The sequence below is a fragment of the Psittacula echo genome (genome assembly GCF_963264785.1).
Source record: "Psittacula echo genome assembly, chromosome: 8".
Taxonomy (NCBI): domain Eukaryota; kingdom Metazoa; phylum Chordata; class Aves; order Psittaciformes; family Psittacidae; genus Psittacula; species Psittacula echo.
This window is the reverse complement of record NC_137744.1, coordinates 10,044,243-10,063,306: the sequence shown is the minus strand read 5'-3', so window position 1 is coordinate 10,063,306 and position 19,064 is coordinate 10,044,243. Positions and strand designations below refer to the sequence as shown.

At 55.8% G+C, this 19,064-nt stretch overlaps 1 protein-coding gene across 1 annotated transcript; it reads right to left on the bottom strand.

The window, feature by feature from the left end:
- Positions 1-8,908: 8,908 nt before the first annotated feature.
- Positions 8,909-13,766, bottom strand: PLP1 (proteolipid protein 1; the record flags this gene model as incomplete). Its single annotated transcript, XM_080624472.1, has 7 exons — positions 8,909-8,980; positions 9,427-9,492; positions 9,604-9,677; positions 9,858-10,026; positions 10,887-11,043; positions 11,436-11,622; positions 13,616-13,766. 7 exons carry the CDS (start codon positions 13,764-13,766, stop codon positions 8,909-8,911), a joined length of 876 nt encoding a protein of 291 aa, XP_080480598.1.
- Positions 13,767-19,064: the final 5,298 nt, after the last annotated feature.

Sequence of the window (19,064 nt, the reverse complement as noted above, 5' to 3'; positions counted from 1 at the left end):
CCCTAGAAAGTCTGTGAAGTATTTTAGCCCTGAACTCAAACAAATACTGGACCCACTGAACACATGACCTTACTGCCAAAGGAATGTCTGCTCAGCATACTGAATGAAACCTGCTGTAGAGACTGTAGCCCATGTAACTGTGAGAATGCCAAATACCAGAGTGGCTGAGATGAGTGTATCTGTTGTCTGGGATAAATGCGTTTTGTCCTGAGACTGAATTGTCCTGGGTATTGTTACAGCTCTGATGTGAAGCAAAGTATGAAGGAGGGATGGACCTGTGTTTGAATGAGGCAGCATCACTTCTTCATAGCTGCCTATTCCTGATCTGTTTTTCCACACCTCTGTCTTGTGTGAGTGTTATCTTGTGGAGAGACTGCTTCTTAATATATGTTTCCTTGTCTCTTGTGGAGGCCTAACACCAGATCTTGCTTTTCATACCTCGAAGCCCTGGATGAAAAATACTGATGTGGACATTGCTGGGTCGTGTCAGAGGGTTTAGAGTTACTCAAGAGTTCAGGAGATCTGGAGCGTGAAACTTCAGCTGTTTTCTGTCACAACTAATCACTGTGCCCAGATGTTATGCTCTAGCACAGCAGATGGAGGTGGGATATCTCTGGGGTGTGCAGGTAGCTGAGGGAGTCATGCGTGGTCAGCTGCTAAACGCACTCTTGTGTCCAGGGCTGGTGACCACTGTACTTTGTTAGCTGGTGGGTCAGCATCTTCAGTTGCTTTAGCACAGATGTTTCCATCTGGGTGCTGCAACTTAGAACTGTTCGCTTTGTTACCTGTTGTCAGGTGCAGTGCTACTGAGCACAGTTAACTCATAGCCTTGTCCTGGCCCTTACTCCTTACACAGGGAATCCGGTATGGTTTATCTGTAATTCGTATAACAGACCTTATTTGTAGAGGATGTCCATTCGGTTAACTGGCCTTTGTTAATGGCCACTGCACTGGTTCCACCTCTGTTCAAGGTGTCTGGAAAGTGGTGGTTGGGGGGGCAAGGAACCTTCTAGAAAAGGACATCAGGCTTCACTGATCCTGATTCCTGCCCCCTGCTAGGTGTTAGTCCCAAGCTATCTGTGTAGCAAAGAGATGAATGCTTGCTGACTGCTGTCTTTACCATTAAAACCTCATGTCTTGCAACTTCCCATGCAAGCATTTGTCCAAAACTACGACTTTGCCCACAAGCACATAGGAGCCTGCCACAGGGAGAGCTTCCCTGAGTCCATATCCTCTAGCTGCTGAGTGCAGTTCCCACTGTGATGAGCTACTGGATGGTAAATTCTGTAGCTCTAATTGAGCAGCATCACTGATGCTGTGCTTTAGAGCCAGCCACTGCCCTTGTGCTGGCAGCTAATCCCCATCACTGAGCATGCAGACAGCCTCCTCTGGGGGAACTCAGGGTGATCCTGCCCTTCTCTGCAGGGCAGCCATCTGTGGAAGGGACTGAATCTTTAATGCAAAGTGCTTTGGAGGGATCTGGTTTCTTAACAGGGCTGAACACTCATATTCACAGGGATAGATAGGAAGTGCTTACAGTCTCTGGGAAACCAGGTCCCTGGAGGTATAAGAGAAGGCTCTGCCTCTGTAGGTGCAACAGATTTTTACAGGATATTAAGGTTATTGTTACTATATACTTACCAATGTGTGACCTTCCCAGGCCTCTAGATTCTTCTTCAGTTTAACACTGCCTAGCCTTTCCTTCAAGATCCCCCACTCTGTAACCTGTGGTTCTGATTTACATGTCGGAACAGACATGTTCGCCCAGAGCTGGTTGTGCAGGGTCCAGGGTTGGGACAGCCTCAGGCCCTGCCAGAGGGGCCACTAAGGGAGCTCCCTGCAGGTGAAACTGCCGCTTCCCATGGGATCTGTGTGAGGCCTCCTGTGGAAGAGGGCAGAGATTGAACCTGGGTCAGGGCAATCCCAGGCACAGCTACAGGTGGGCAGAGAAGTGATTCATAGCAGCCCTAAGGAGAAGGACTTGGGGGTGTTGGCTGATGAGAAACAACATGAGCTGGATGCAGTAAGCGCTGTCAGCCCAGAAACCAACCTTATCCTGGACTGCATCAAAAGAAGCGTGACCAGCAGGTCGAAGGAGGTGATCCTGCCCCTCTGCTCTGCTCTCATAAAACCCCACTTGGAGTTCTGGTGTCCTCAACATAAAAAGGACACGGAGCTGTTGGAGCAAGTCCGGAAGAGGATGGTCAGGGGGCTCGAGCACCTCCCGTATGAAGACAGGCTGAGAAAGTTGGGGCTGTTCAGCCTGAAGAAGAAAAGGCTGCGTGGAGACCTCATAGCAGCCTTCCAGTATCTGAAGGGGGGCTATAGGGATGCTGGAGAGGGACTCTTTGTCAGGAACTGTAGTGATAGGACAAGGGGGGGTGGTTCAAATGTAAACAAGGGAAGTTCAGGTTAGATATAAGGAAGAAGTTTTTTACTGTGAGGGTGCTGAGGCACTGGAATGGGTTGCCCAAAGAAGTGGTAAATGCTCCATCCCTGGCGGTGTTCAAGGCCAAGTCACGCAGATGTCCCTGTGTGATGTCCCTGCCTATGGCAGGGGGTTGGAACTGGATGATCTTAAGGTCCTTTCTAACCCAATCCATTCTATGATTTGGTGATTCTGTGATTGAACAAGCTGCAGTGCAGGAGGCAAGGGTGCAGCGTGCTGTTAGCCGTACCTTGGGTGCATGTTGATGTTGATACCTGAAGCTCAAGATCCTCATTGTACACAGACTGCGCAGACTGTATGTGCAGAGGGTGTTACACAGCGTCTTTTATTCCTAACACAGATTGGATCATTGACTTTAAAAACCAAACCAACCACAAGTATTTTATTAGGCTTATGTGTTTTTACAATTCATTTTAAAAAGTATATTGAAAGGGTTTAATTTATTTCAAAGATGCGCACAAAGGAGCCAGGATTTTGTTGCAGAATTCCGTGCCAACAGCCATCCCCTCCCTGTGTGCACTCCTGCTGCTGCGGTTGTTGCTGTTGCTACAGAACTGGAATTGTAAAACCAAGGTTCTACCTTTATTTAAGCAAATAAAACCTGGATGTATTCAAGTGAAGTCAGGAAGTGTCTGTCTTCGTTTATCAGAGTTCATGTTGGCTTCTGTTCTCCTGAGGTATGTGGAAGGAGGTTGGTTATAGCATCTGGCAGAGAAATCACAAAGGGATCAGAGAGGTTGGTTATTGCTGAGTATTCCTAGCTGATGGAATACAGCTTTACCAGCAGAACCAACCCACTGACCAGTTTTGTCTTTCTAAGGGTGTATCAGAAACACTTTCATAACAGAAACACTCCATATTGCTTCCTTCTGCCACTACACTTCCATTTTCAGCCTGGGCTCTCAGCAGCAAGCTGGGTACTTCCCTTTGATTCCTTCCTGCAGTCTTGGAACCAGTCCGTTGGACTGCAGGGGGCTGGAACCAGGCATGATTTCCTCAGGATGCTGAGATGGAAAAGAGCAGCATATGGGGACTGTTCTTTTCCGCTGTCCTGCCAGGATGGGCACTTATTTTGGGAAGCCTTCTCTGTGGTTGCGGAGTCTGTGCCTGCTGTTTCTGTTGGCAGAACCTTTTAGTTTATTACTCTCCCATGCCTGCTTGCTTAGCCGTGCTTTCAGAGGCAGTGTGGGGCCTCGAGTCCTTGGAAATCCTGCTTTGTAAATATAGGCTGGAATATCTGGGGGCCTCTAGCATCTTTCTTCAGCTGCTTCAAAACACACAGTAACCATGACCTGGTGGGAGAAGTTTCCAGCCACACAGGGTTGAGGGAAGCCGTGTCACATCAGTGAGGGTCTGTCTAACACCATCAGGACCACCAGCTCCCCTGATGTGATGTGTTGGAGCGAGGCAGAGGCAGGAGCAATAGTGATGCTGTTCCCTCATCCCCTACTTTGCCACTGCAAGCAATGGCGGAGGTCTGAGAGGGTTTTGTGGTGAGTTGGGAGAGGATGGATCACTGGAGGGCAAAGGAATATCTCCAAAGGAAAGCAGTGAGCTGTTTCTGCATGGAACAAATGCTGTAGCGTATTCCTGTGTGCTTGCAAGGGAAGAGAAGAGGTGGGGACTCTCCTGGTCCCATCCATCCCTTTCTCCCACAGCTTTCTTGATGACTTTGCTGCTCTGGGCCATCTGTAAGGCTGTGCAGCTGCCTGGGAACTGAAATCTTCTCTGGAACCACAAGCTGAGGAGCCCCAAATGGCTGTAGATGCACACATTTGCTCTCTGAGCATCCGAAGCTGCTCACACCATCTGAGTGCAGCTTCTCCTGAGCTCCGGAGGCTGGCTCCTCACAGCAGTACAGCTGTAAGGAAGTTTATGGGAACATGATCTCTGGGGAGTGCATGTTCTTACATGTGTTTGAGGATGAGCATGAACATAGCCTAAAAATACCCTTTCAGGAGCCTCTGAACCCTGCTCCAGGCTTCAGGGAGCTTGTTGCAGCTCTGGCGCCTGCGGCACTGGAGTGCTCTGCTCTGGAGTGGGAGCATTCCCAGGTCTGCCGAGGTGGGAGGTGATGGCAGCTCTGACAGCAATTGCCCAAAGGCCTCTGGTGAGCCTGAATGGAGACAGGGATCTCGGACAACCCCTGATGTCAGTGACACGGTGGCTGAGTGCTGAGGTGATTGCGAAAGCAAGTGGAGATGGACAGAGATACCCCTTGACCCCGGTGTCTGCATGGCTGGTGGAGCAGCTCTTTCCTGGTGGCTTCAAGGGGTCCTTTAGGTGCTGGTGCTTGTGGCCACGTCTTCATGAGCAGCCAAGTACAGCATCTCCCTGTGCTACTGTCAGCCTTAATTCTTTCCATGAGGACTTCCCACCTGCAACTTCTTCCTTGTCCCTGGATATGTCTTCATCAGAGCCAAGCTTTGCAGAAACGGAGAGGAACCAGCTGGCAGTGCGACCTTCCCCCAGGGTGGATGTGCAGCAGCACCGTGCCATGGCCCCGCAGGCAGCTCCAGCCCCTGCCGGGGCTTCACTTGCACCTGAAGCCAGGGCAGGGCTGGGGGAGCTACAGGTGAGGAGCAGCATGAGTGTGCCTTTGCTAAAGAGGGCGATGCAGAGGATGCTCCCCGTGTGCCTTCCGAGGGGGTTTCGATGTCGCTGGGGGCTGCACACGAGTTTTGGATGGCAGCATTTGGATGTTTAGGGTACGTTCTTCATTGCTGTTCCCTCGCTAGGCTGAGCGCAGGGGAAATGAAGGCACTCGAGGGAGACTGCAGCCGGCGGCCACGGGGAGGAGACGGAGGACCAGGGATACGGGGAGAGCATCGAGCTGGCGGGGCCTCGCCTTAGCGGAGGGCTGGGGACCCGTGTCCATTCCTACCCGAGCACTCTTCGCCTTTCCCTGTTTATCCCAGGTTTCTGCCTTCACTGTCCCAAGGGCTCGCTTGCTATCAGCGGTACGGGGCCAGAGCGGCAGGGAAGGGGATGAAGGGCTGGGAGCAAGGCGGCCCGTGGGACCCGCTCCACGGTCCCTCTCCCTGGTCCAGCCTTCGTGGGAGTGACCTGCAGCCACATTTCAGCCTCTAGACAGGGAGACAGTGTTTGACTGCACTGACTGCCCTCCTTGCGGCGCTGGTGATGTGGTTTACAGGGATGAGGTTTGCTACAAGGCAGGGTTTATGCCCTGTCCTTTCTCATCCAGTTCCTAGAGGGCACTGGGTGCGCAGGGCAGGAGCTGTGAGGGCAAGTCCCATGTCCGCTTGTGGAGTGGCAGCAAGACACTGCCAAGAGCACACCAGCAAGAGCCCACATGTGTCCTTTGGCCCTGGGACTTGCCCAGTGTCCTGGTGCCTTCACACGCTGCCTCGTGCTGCTGTCCCCAGCCTGCACCCCGGCCGGGGGCACCAGTCTCTGCCAGGGGAAAGAGATGGTGTTTTGTTCCCTGGCTTGATCCTGCCCAGGGGCTGATTGTGCACACACAGGGCCCTTTCAGCATGGGGAGAGGAGAGTGATGGCATCTGGGAACGCAGGGAATAAAGGGCCCCATTGATGCTGCCTGCAGCCCCACGGGTTTCTGTGAGCTGGGGCAAGGCCGGGGTACAGCCACAGTTGTGCGCTGAGCCAGGGCAGCAGCAATGCATGAGATAAACCTCCCCTGTCCAGGCTGCATGGAGGGGTAGAGTGGGATGTGGGCTAGAGCCCTGTGTAGGAAGAGCATTAAAGGTCCAGGCCTTGGGTAGGTAACAGCCTGCTGCTGCTCAGCCTGCTCTGCTGCTCCATGGGTACCTACCCATGCCTGAAATCTGCCTCTTGGGAGCAGTGCCAAGGTTGGGAGCATCCGTCCATGGTCTCGCTCCCCCAGATGCTCCTGAGCACAGTTCCTGGGGGGAATTGCCAAGAGAAGCAACATTTGAATGGATAATTTTTGACCAACTGCTGTGGAAATGTGCATCCAAGGGTAGTGTTGAGTCAGGGCAGAAAGACACCAGGCAATGACCTCCCCATGCACCAGCACTGTGCAAACTGTTAGTGACCCTGCAGCAAACGGCACGCAACCACCCACAGAGCGCGTGGACAGGACATGTAGGGGCCTGCAATGAAGTCTGCCCTCGTGCCTAAACAAGATTGTCCTATTTCACACAAGGCTCTGTGCAAGCAAGAGAATAGCTCATTCTGCATGGCTCTGGGGGTACTTGTACCACATGTGTTGCCTGATGGGCGCCCCTGAGCTTTGTCTGAGCCATGCCAATGGGTTTTGCTGCGGTTAAGCTGCTGTAGGTGATGTATTAGGAGATGCTGTCACCGCGTGGGCTGGGTATCACATCACCAAACACAAGCAAGCGACCCCTACAAGGCTCCAGCATTCCTCTGGGTGGCTGGAGGAAAAACAGAGGTTTTAAAGGCTCTCCAGCTGGGAATGAACTTTGAAGGCAGGGTTATGAACCCAATGGCTGGGATGGGAAGGAGGGATGGGCTGAGTCCTGTGGGCACTGAGCACTGCTCCTCTGGGATCTTCTCCTCTGCAGCCTCCCCTTCCTTCCCTTTTCCTTTGGTGAAAGGTGGGAAAGGCAGCAGAAAAAATGGACACAGACGCAGATCTCATTCAGAATGATCTTAATTTTAATTGATTTTCTTTAATTTTTATAAAATACACCTTGTAAGATAAGTCTCCACAAACTTGCTCCTTTTTATTGCTTGTTAACAAGTTGAAATTCTAGATCAGAAAGGAAGGAAACACTTTCAGCTGATTAACTCTTTTTGCGTGCATGTGTGTGCACACGTGTGCGTGTGTGTGTGTGTGTGCGTGTTTGGGGTCTGGAGACAAGGGTGGGAGGGAGGATCTGGTTATTGCTGTTAAATGGATACCAAAAAAAAACCCCATCAAACCCCCAAAGGAGACGGCGTTGATGTGGGCTGGTTTCAGCCCACCCTGCCATCCCTCCTGGTATGTCCCCCCTCCCCAGCCCCTGTGCATTGGTAGTCTGGCCAACCTATTTCATCATTCCCAGCAGCAAGGATCCTTCAGAATGCTCTGCTCAGCAGATCTGCTCCTTTATCCTTGCCCCTGCTGAAACCAGCTCCTAACAAAAATATACTATTACTACAGACCAAGATAAAAAACAAACCCATGCGAGATGGAGCTACGCTGCCACTGAAAGTAGTTTCTCCAATAAATTAACACAAAGATTAGCATTAAGGAGAGGTGGGGAAGAGCAAACCAAAATGCCAGTTGATGGGGAGGACTGCAAACAGCACTTTGGTGGGACCGGCTGGACCCATGCTACCCGCTCAGAGGGCTTCCTCCAGCTGCCATGGGGGAGAGGTTGTGTCCACCAAATCCCTCACCCTGCTGCCCCGCTCCATGGGAAAGCACTGAACTGGCACCAAAGGGTTGCAGAGGTGTGTTTCCACCCCATGACCCCCACACAGCCGCCTCTCCTTCCCTCCTCAACTCCTCCATGGGTTTCAGCGAGATGCTGCCAGTCCCTCCCGCCCTGGCAGGCATGAGGTGGTCGTCCTGACTTGCAGGAAACACAGGGGAAGAAGGGGACAGAACAAGGGAAGAGTTAGGTTTGGGACGGGTGAGGAACAAACCAAGCTCTCCGACGCAGCGGAGGTTAGAAAGCAGACATCACCCCAAAGAGCACCATTGTGAAGGGACGGGAGCGAGCGGCAAGGCGCAGTCCAGAGGGTTCTCCCCTGCCTGCGGAGGGGTGGCTCTGGCTTTACGCTCCCAGGGCCTGGCACGGAGATGTCCCCTCGGTCAAACCTATCTGCTGCCTGGAGGGTAAAGCCGAGAGTCCCCCTTGTCTACAGAGACACCAAACTCCTTTAGGCTTTAATAGGAGGAGCTGCGTTAGGGCTTTATTAGCATTGGGGTCAGCACTCTCTTCTCCGCAGTGGGAAGATCCTTGCCCTGAGCTCCCTTTGCCTTGGCTGCAGCAGGTAATTTGGGGGAAGTTCATCTTTCTTTGCTAAGGGAAAAATAAAAATCCTTCTCTTACTCTCCATCCACGGGTGGTGACAGCAGACAGCTCCAGGAGAGTCTCTAGCAATGGTACCAGGACTGGGCCAACTTCCTTTTCTCTCTAGGTAGCCTCTTGCTACTCATGGAGCAACCTACACAGATTTCCTCCTCCCAAGAGCATGAAGGCCTTTGCTCATCCCTAGGCAACATCGGGACACTGGAGTAAGTCCCTCCTCTTCTCTGGCTGGGCCCCTAGAGCGAACCGGTTACGGATGAGCAGAGAGAGAAAAGTGCATGAAGAGACGACCATTGGTGGGAAGCTCTCCTTCCTGGTCACGCTCGGCAGGATGGATGCGAGGGAGGAAGAGGAAACGAGTCAGCGGCGGAGGCAGAGTTAACGAAGGAGACCTGGTGTCGGGTGGCTGCAGTGTTAAAGCCTCAGGGTTAGAGAAAAGAAGGGCATTTGTCTGGCTGGGCTCCACCACGGGCTAGAACTTGGTGCCTCGGCCCATCAGCTTGAGGACGGCGAAGTTGTAGGTGGCGGCAATCATGAAGGTGAGCTGTGGGTGGGAAGAGAGTGAGCGAAGGGGCACGAGATGAGATGAAGCTCCCGTAGGCAAAGAGGGTGGGCTCTGTGCTGGGGTACACCCGAGGTGGCATCCCCCAGCCCCACACCCCAATAGGGCAGTTTTGGAGCCCCATGGCTCCGCTCCACCAGCAGGACATTGCAGTGTCTCATCGCTGGTGTAAAGCAAGAAGACAGCCAGGGAAAGGCAGGGAACAGGCAGCAGGACCTCTCCCTGGTGCTCTCCTAAAGCTTCTCTATATCCTCTCCAGCAGCCACCTCTACCTTCTTATGGCCTGAATTCACCGTCCGCACTTATGTGCCAGAGAATGACACAAGCACAGGCTCTGTCACATCCATGCCCGCCACCTCCGTTGTCCTCTGCCCCCACTTCCTCGGCAGGCGGAGGAGAACGGCCGGGCAGGGGGAGCACTGACTCACCAGTGAGACCAGCGTGGCGGCTGCCCCCACAAAGGCTGCGATGAAGAGGTGGAAAGTCATCTGGAACTGCAAGGGAAGAGCGGGGTGAGCTCCTGGGACCATGCACACCGGCTGGGGAGCACAGCACGGAGGCCGCCTGGTGAGGGGAGCACACATGGGGTGATGGGAGGTGCTCACCTCGCTGGTCTTGCAGATGGAGAGCAGGTTGGAGCCACACACCTTGCCAGGGAAAGCGTTCCAGGGCAGGACGCCTGTTGAGACACAGGGAGCCGGGTGAGCCGGGCACAGCATCCCACAGTCACACACACACCAGTGTTCTGGGTCTCTATAGCAGTTTCCCCTGCTTGATCCCAGCATTATCTGCCGGGGCCTTCTCTTCCATTACTGATCCTCCACCTCAAACCCTCCTGGGCAGTGACGCCTGCACTCACCGTACATCCTGGCATCCGCACACAGGGTGCCAATGCTGGCCGAGGTCTTGCTGGGGTTGGCAATGGACTGGCAGGTAGTCCAAGTGTTAAAGTAGATGTAGACGGGCACTGCAGAGCAGGCGAAGACCAGGAGCCAGATGATGGTCAGGACGTAGGTAATGCCCACAAACTGCAAGGGGCAGCAGAAGTCGTGGCAGAGCCATGGTTACCGAGCAGACAGGGACACGGACAGGGGAGCGCGAGGGTCCCCAGGCAGGACAGAGCGTAGGGCAGGCAGGGGACTGAGATGCTGCCTGCAGCTGGCTCTGCACTGCCACCAAACCCGGCATGTCCCCAAGCAGCCCACATGGAGCAGCGGCACAGCCGTGCTCCCTGCAGCTCTCAGGGCCAGCCCCAGCCCCAGGTTGGGTACACGTGTACGGGGTGACCGACGGCAGCAGGACGGCTGCTGCATCCCATGGAGTCGAGGATAACCACGGCCAGGCAGGGTTTGGCCTCTGCGAGAGGGCAGCTGCCAAACCCACCTTGGTGTGTAAATGGGGCTCTCCTGCCCTCCCTCCGCGGTGCCACCCCAGTGGGCCCCAAGGGAACCGCAGCCATCCCCCTCTGCTCCCCCAGGCCACAGGCTCCCTTTGTCACAGTCCCCAGGCACAGCGAGAGGACAACCCTAGGGGCAGTAGATGCTGCCACTGCGAGGATGCTCATGGCTCTCCCCAGCAATGCTTAAACACAAAGCATTTAAACGTGGCCATTTGGGCTGCTTTTGGTCCCCAGGGGCCACAGCAAGCCTGGGCGAGGGTGTCCAGGCTGCGCTTCCCTTTGGGATACCCCCAAAAACCGGACGTGTCCTGCCCTTTGCCCACGCTGCGCGTGGTGAACCCGCTGCGGGCGCGCGAAGGGGTGCCAAACCCCGGTTAAGATCACCTTGTCAGGATGTCCTAGCCACTTTCCCAAACACTGACACACCCGCTGCAACGAGTGAGCTCGCTGGGGGCCTCGCGCTCCCCTCCCTTTCGGGCCCCCAGTTACCGTTGCGCTGAGGCCCTTGCCGCAGATGGTGGTCCTGTAGTCCCCGAAGATTTGCCGGACGGCGCCGGTGGTGTAGAAGCCTTCGGCCAGCAGCAGGGCTCCGTAGAGGAAGAAGAAGGAGGCAGTGCCATAGATGACGTACTGAAAAGCGTGGATGCTGCCAGGGAGAGGAGTGGGCAGGGAGCTCAGCCCTGGATGCAGCATGGCCAACACGACTTACCCTGCCCATGCCAGCCCCGGGTACCAAACTGAAGGGGGAAGCTGCAGGAGTTCTGGCAAAGCTGTGCTGAGCAAGACTGTGGGCCACCGCCAGCTCCCCCATGCCCTCCATACCTACCTATGCAGGGGTCCAGCTCTAGCCAGGGTCAGATAAAAGCATGTAACAAAAACAAGTCACCTCTGGACTTGTTTCATGCAGCCGCAGCACTGGCGCACGGCAAATGCAACCTGGGGTCTCTGTGGTGAGAGCATCATTCGTCCTGGCACAGAGCAAGGCAGAGATGCGAGGGGCTCTGATGTGAGGGCAATGCACTGCAGCAGGGTACTTACACTTCGATGAGATACTCGTAGTCCTGGTAGTTTTTGGAGAAGTAGGTCTCAATGAGCTGCTCGGTGCCTGTGAGGGCTTCGTGCCCACAGCCACAAAACAGCGCTACCCCGAAGAAGCACAAGCCAGTGGCAACCAGCGAAGCAAAGGGTGCCCCGATGAGACATCTGGCACAGCACTCGAGCAAACCTAGGGAGAAGAGCGATGAGGTGGGATGGGACGGCCGGGATGGGGAGTGCTCGGAGCCTGCAGCTCAGGAGCAGACAAGCACAGCGGGAGGAGGGAAGCAGCTTGAAGGGAAACCCAGAAGTGGTTGTTTGTGTTGCTGGAGAGCCCAAGAGCAGCTTCACCAAGAGCTCTCCAAGCAGTGGTGCAGGATTGCACCCAAGCAGGGACAGGGTGACAGCAGCACTGGGGCTGTGCAGCATCTCCTGGGTATGAGGTGGACGGGGAGCTGAGGTGAGCCTGTCTGACCCCCTGGAAATGAAGTGGAAATACAAGGTGATGTAGCACCATGCCACCGGGACCCAGCAAACAAGCTGCTAATGGGCTCCCTGCTGCTGGCACAGCCCGGCTGTGGGCAGCGTCGACATCAGCATTTTGCTTTTGGTATTGAAGATGAAGGGGAATGCAGCATCTCCAGAGAGACAAGCCTAATAGAGACTCAGCAACGTGTCCTGGCATGGGACAGGGTGGGAGGAGCTGGTACGCACCCCAAGCACCCTGGGCTTCTGGGGGGCACTTGTCCCCTCTTGCAGCACCCTGAGGGCAGCCCCATTATGCAAGCAGATGTGCTTATGGAGAAGAGCTGTGTTAGTTGTAGCACATGTGTAATAGATTTAGTCCTCCAGGACAGATACTTGTCAAGAGGGCTCATGTACCAGTACGCTGGTAGGGAAAGAGAGGGTAGGGGCCGGCGTGCCCCTTGGGTTGCCTAAATGCTGGAGTGTTTTTAGCAGTGGGGCCATGGGCATCTGCTCCTTCTACATGTCAGGGCTCTAATGTGCAGCATTATTAGCTCAGGGTCCTGATGGGCTGGGTTTGGAGCTGCTCAGCCAGCAGCTGTCCTACCTGGTTTGGGGATGAGCAGCCAGGTGGGTTTACACCAGCATCTGGCTCTGGAGCATCAGTTTGGCTCTAAGCTGCGATAAGCTTCTGCCCTGGCTGTGCAACACCTTTGCACAGGGATTCAGCTGCCCTTCCCCAGGATGCAGGCTCGGGCACTCCACTGTCCTGGGCACAGCGGCTGCCCGGGCACATCCCATCTGTACATAGCGTTTCTGCCTTGAATGCCAAAACAGGCACTCATGGGAAGCGTTCCCAAACCCACGCTCCCTCCACACATCCCCAGTGCTTATCTCCTCCATCGAAGGACAAGAAGCAAGCCATGGGGTCCTGGCCAGCAGCGCCCTCTCCTCCCCAAGGGAGCAAGGTCAGTGGTGGCACCGAGAACAAAGGGGGATTGTCCTGGCACTGCCACCCCAGCGTGCAGAAAGCAAACAGGGAACAAAGGCAGCGCTATGGGGAGCGCTGGAACCCCTCCCGCTTGTTTGCCTTGGACAGGGCAGGTTCAGGGGGGTCCCGCTCCTCCTGACCAGTGCTGCTCCCTGAAACCTCACTGGGACCCACAGGAATGGCCCTGCACACCCAGCAGGGTGCTGGCTCACACATGCCTGGGTTCATGCTGGTTTATGGCCACTTGGGAAGTGGCATGGAAGGTGCCCTGGGTCTGGGCACAATGAGTGGCTCCAGTGCAGGGGGTTCTGTGCATCCCGGGATGCCGCAGCTCCGGCCCTCCAGCTTTGGGAAGCCGAGCTGGGGAAGCCTGGGGAGGGGAAGGAAGGAGAGAAAGAGCCCTTGTGCTGCACAATCCCAGGCCTTGTACCCAGGCTCAGCTGCTGCTGGAGCCGAACAATAATGCACTGCAGACAGGAGGAGAAGGCAGGGCAGCCCATGGCACCCCTGGGAACGGAGCACCCCGATGCCCTGGGGGGTATGCCAGTAAGTATTAGCTCTGGTGTATCCATAGGGAAGCAGAGGCACAAAGAGTGCCTCATCTCTCATCTCTCCATCCCTTGTGGCGAGGGCTCGGGTGGGAAGGCGGTGAGGATGGCATCTGTCCCCACAGACAGCACATGGGCACACAGGGATGGAAAACTGCTTTGGGAAAGAAAGTGCCCACCATGCCAGAGCATCCTCCGCAGCAGCTCCCATGGCCAGCGCGGCCGCGCCAGCGCCCCCAGGACCTGGCTGCTGACAGAGGGAAGTTCCAGGGGTCTCTGCAGTGGGACCCCAGAGCCACCACCGGCCACCCTCAGCCCATACTCACCCATGGCGCTGGTCTTGGTCAGCTCCCCCGACCGCCCGCTCGGCTGCCTTGGTGCAGTGGCTTGGAGCCCTCCTCCTGCCTGGTGGTCCCTCGCCCTGTATTTCCCCTTCTGGGTGCCTGTCCCGCTCTCCAGCAAAGAAAAGGGCTCTGTGAGTGACAGCCACCCCCCTTAAAGGGACAGGACCCGCCCCTGCCCCGGCCGCCCCGCCACCCCTTGGCTGCCAGCGCCGGGGTGCCCCGGCCACAGCCACCCCGCGGCCCGCGCAGGGCTTTGGGGGTGCCCATGGGGTGCCCCCTCATTGGTGGCTATGGGGACCCCCCAAGGCTGTGCTTGCCCCCGGCTGCTCTCTGGCAGTGTGGGAGCAGTGATGTCCCCTCTCTAGCACCTGCCAGGGGGGAATGGGGACCTGCTTTGAGCATTAGGGGCTCCAAACTGGGAGCTTTCCCCCTTGTGTTGGGAATCCTGCAGCCACTTTTCCTGGACACTTGGCCCCATGGGGGAATGGCACTTGGATGGGTACAGCCAAGGGGTCCTAAGTGATGGGTATGGCTCCAGCAGATGGAGCAGCAGATGGAGCCAGGTCCCTTGGGTGTTCCCATGGGTGCCCCAGCTCCCTTGGATGCCCCATGGGTACCACAGCTCCCCTGGGTGCCTCATGGGTACCGCAGCTCCCCTGGGTGCTGTGGCCAGGGAAGCCTGCAGAGGGCAACCAGCCCCTTCCCAGCAGGCACAGGCTGGACAAAGCCCTGCTGTGTCCCTCAATGCCCCGCTTCGTGCCAGGCAGCGGGGTGGCAGGGCCTGTCTGTCCCTGGGACTGGGGACACTGGTGGCTCCCTGTGGGGCTATAGCAGAGCAGGAGTGGGGTGGCCCACCCAAACAGCCACCCCTTGGCTTGCCTGCAGAGGAGTTGGGGGGAAACACCTCTTGGGTGGCTGTGCAGATGCTGCCAGAGGTTCATGTGGGTACAATTGCACCCCACATAGGTGGGACACAGCTCCTGGTGCCATAGTGTCGCTCCCTGCCTTGTTTCGCCATGACAAGGCAGTGTGGCAGAAGGGGTCCCAGCCAGCTGTGGGATGGGAAGACCTGGGGAGGGACAGCAGAGCAGGGAGAGCCACTGCCGCCGCTGCCGGTAGCATCCTTGGGCACGTCCCTCAGCCCTCCAGGTAACACCCAAGTAGCCTGGCAGTGATGTCAACCGCCCATGGTCGCCTTGCAATGGCCATGGGAGGGTGACAGCCCTAGAACATCCCCTTAGAACATCCACTTGAAAATAACCCATAACCCCTATGGCCATCGGGAACCAGCAGGGCCCAGCATGCACCCCGGCCACCGGGAGGAAAAAATACAACATAAAAGCCACCAACCCACAGATATAGCATATAAAATATAATGTAATATATAAAAAATATGACACTGGGAAGAAAGGAATTATAACTCCTTTCTCTTTACATGGAAGTTCCAGTCTCTGCAATTTCTGATGCCCTGGGGATAGAAGTGGCAGCTTTAGCCCATTGGGGGAAGGTGGCAACTGAGAGGGGCTGTGAGTTCTGCACAAAGTGGCTTAGAATTCCTGGTGATCTGGCACTATTGGTCAGCACACATTTCCCTCCTGGGATGGAAGGAGGATGCCACCAGCATCACCTGCTGGCAGTAGGGACCAGTCCCACTCCCCAGGGGTACGTGTGGCCACAGGGATGCTCTCCCTTTGCAATTCAGTTGGAGAGGCTGTGAGCGCCTCTCCCGCAAACCCTCAGTGCACAACCGCACACTCCCATATACCAGGAGTGATGAAGCAGCTCAGCCTGTGCATGTGTGGCTGCAGGGAGCCTGCCAGCCTGCATAGAGGTTTCCTTGTTGGCTTGCCCCTGCCAGAGAAAATGCTGTTTCTCTGGCAGGGAAGGGGAGATGCATCCCTGTTTGCCAGCCAGCAGCAGGCTATGCCAGGCTGGTAAAAATAAACATGCTTATAAATCAATCTGATCACCTTCCCATTTGTTTTGCCCCCTGGCCAGTTATATCCAACACCCACAGGGCAATTAAGGACTTGGCTACCTGTATTCATCAATAGCGCATGGGACTGCCCCTGGTGAGGGCTAGACATGGGGAAGGCTTTTCTTTCTTAGCCACCTGCAATTCTGCACTGAGACATTGGAATGGGCTGCACCAAAATGAAGTATCTGGAGGAAAACACACAGGCACGTCTCTAAACACACCTCCTGCACGGTAAGGCCCTTATGGGATGTTCGTGGGGTTTTCTCTTCCATCCTCCATGCTTTGCAGCTGCAGCTCAGGCTTTCCCACAGGGAAGGCAAGTTTGCGGTTGGGGGGACAAGCAGGTAACAGCAATGGTAAAGGTAGAGCCACATGTGCACTGCTCCCCTGCATTAGGGCAGAGAAGCAAGATCGGAGAGCAAGTAGGATGGGGCAGAGGACCAAAGCATCCTCCTTGTCCCCATCTCTGTATGCAGCCACCTCATCTATAATCACCGCAGACAGCCTGTCATACCCGCTCCCATCATGCTGATGGCATGGGACAGCCTGCTGCTTGCCCTGGTCCCCCGGCATGCACTGGGCAGGCGGGCAGCCCTCTCTGCAGCTACCCAGGGGCCACTCACAGCAGGGAGAAGAAGGTTCTCTGCTCGCTCCCAGCTGCATCAGCCCTGCAGGTTCAGGAAGGATTTTCCCCCACTCAACTGATTCCTTTGCTTATATCCCAATGGACTCATTTTCTGCTCTGCCCTGGGCACGGGACCGGGTTTCCAAAGGTATGTGGTGGCCAAAATCACATTCAGCAGTGGGTGCTGACCTTGCAAAACACAGAAAGCACCCCCCCCATCCTGCAACCCCAAAATGCAGGCACAGCCTGGTACACCCAAGAGGAGGCAGTGACAGCAAATGCAGCGCCCTTATCCATTATAAATGGGGCAGCGGGAGAAATCCCTGTGTATCCTGTCACAGCTGAGAACCTTGCTGCTATTTTTAGGCAGCCGCTTCCCTGGCCATGCTGAATTTCTTGTTATCCGCTGCTGATTTGAACTGTCCTTCTCCACCGCCTCGCTGCCTCTGCTCACCCATCAGGGGGGCAAAAACACCCCAGATTGGGAACCCAGGATGTGTCCTGTGTCCAGGGTGAGCCAGGCAGCGTTCCAGGGATATTCCTGCCATGCAAAATGTCCTGATTTCCCAGGCAGTTCCATCCAAACGGAGAGGACATGGTGACCACAGGAAGGTCGTGATGGCCCCGGCAGCATCTGTCCAGCTGCCTCCTTGCAGGGCTGCCAAGGACGGGCACCGCTGCCCAGGCCTGGCTGCACTCGCTGTCCTGTTTGCATTCCCGGGTTGGGGCAAGGCTGAGAAATGTGGTAATTCAATTAAAACAAAAAGGAAGCGGGAAGAGGCTGGCAGAGGATGGGGGGGGAGCTGAAGGACAGACAAACACACCAGGGTCACAGGATGGCAGAGGAAGGGCAGGGGATGTTCATGAGAGGAGCAGGATAAAACCCTCACCAGGCTCAGCTGAGGGCTGGGCAGTGGGTACCAGTCCTGGCAGCAAGAGGACCCCATGCCCTGGGTCCTTCAGGGATGCTCCAAGGGTCGCAGGGACCCCAGAGCAAGCAGGGCTGCAGGCAGAGCCCTGCCAGATAACCCAGGGCAGAGCCCTCCTGACTGGTACCAGCGCCCAGCTCCTACCTTCATCGGGGACCACTGCAGCAGCTGCGATTACACCCGAGCTGGGCTCACCTCCCCACCTAGTCACCCTTTAGAGAAGATGAGCCCTCTTGCTGTGTCTGGCTGACGTTTTCTCATGATGAAGCAGTATTTCTAAAAGGACCAAGTTTTACAATCCGGAAGGTTCTCCCCATCCAGCCCCTGCACTGGGCTCACTGGTGTAGGGGAAGCCGTGAGCCTGGCAGCAGAGGAGGGTGGCTGGCACCCCGGAAGCAATGCATGCAGGAGCCCCACTGCTGCCCCACACACTCTCACTCCGTGCAGTGAGTCCCCCACGTCAATGACAGCCTTGGGGAGATGCTGATTTTCCAGCAGATTTGCCTTTCACGTCCACTGCCTTTCTCCTTGGTTTCCTTCCTAGAGGAGGGTGAACAGATGCCTCACACTGATGTTCTCTGGGCTGTTCATTACTCTCTCGCTTTGCCATTCGTGGGGTCATATTCTTGAACTGTTCTCATTTACCTTTCAGAAGATCCTGGAAGGGAAAGACAAATGTTGTTCTGCCTCCTTGGAGCTGGTGGTGCCTGAGAAGCACAAGTACAGCTCAGGATCGCTCTGCTTCTATTTGCCCCTGCAAAAGGAGCAGGCTCTAAAAGGAGGATGCAGCAGCACCAGGGCCAGGCTCAGCTCTGGGGCACCCCCAGTGATTTCTTGCAGCAATTTGAAAGGCTCAGGTCGTGTTCCTCCAAACAGCCACATTGATGCTAACTCGTCCCCATGCTTTCCCTGAGCTCACAGGAGGGAGAGTGATGCTGATGCAGTTCCTGGGTTAGCCAGGACAGTCCCTGCGCAGCAGAGATTGTGCCTGTGGTGTCTGGTCTTGAATTTATACTCGCAGAGGGAGCTTTTCAGTGTATTTCCCTCCAGACCCCAGGAAGATGCTGCTGTCCATCCCCATGCCAGTCCCAGCTTGCCCAACTGTGCCAGGGGGGATGCTCCTCCCAGGGACCACACATCCCTCCTGTGTCCCCCCTGCAGCTGAACCCAGCAGAAACAACCCACAGACACCACACAGGCTCCTCTCCCAGGGTGGCTCTGGGCACAGAGGACTCATTTGCTGCTCCAGTTGTGACATTCACTGAGGTGATGCTGCTGCGCCAGCAACTGCACAGGGACAGGCAGCCTCGTGCCCTGGGGATGGCGAGGTGATGACGCAGGGACAGATGAGATGCCTTCGCTAGGATGGCACTTGCAGCAGGGACCCCACAACAGCCACCCCAGAGCTCACAACAGCGTGAGGGGCAGAGGACAGAGCTGGGGAGCAAACCTGGGGTCACACAAGGCTCCTCATAGCACCATCCTCTGAGCCACATCATCACCACCACGAGGGTGGCACCCAGCATGCTGTCACCCACCACCACAGCGTCACCAGCACTGTGACACCCATTAGCTCCATGGGGACCATGGCAGCCCTACACCCAGACACCCATAGCCAAGATTCCCACTGGAAGCAGCCTGAGCTGCTGCTGTTTGTATCAGTGCAGCAGTGGGAGGATCTGCCATCTAATTAAACAAATCCTTCATCCCCACCACAGTGTCTGCACCAGGGGGAAGCAGTGGAGTGGGCAT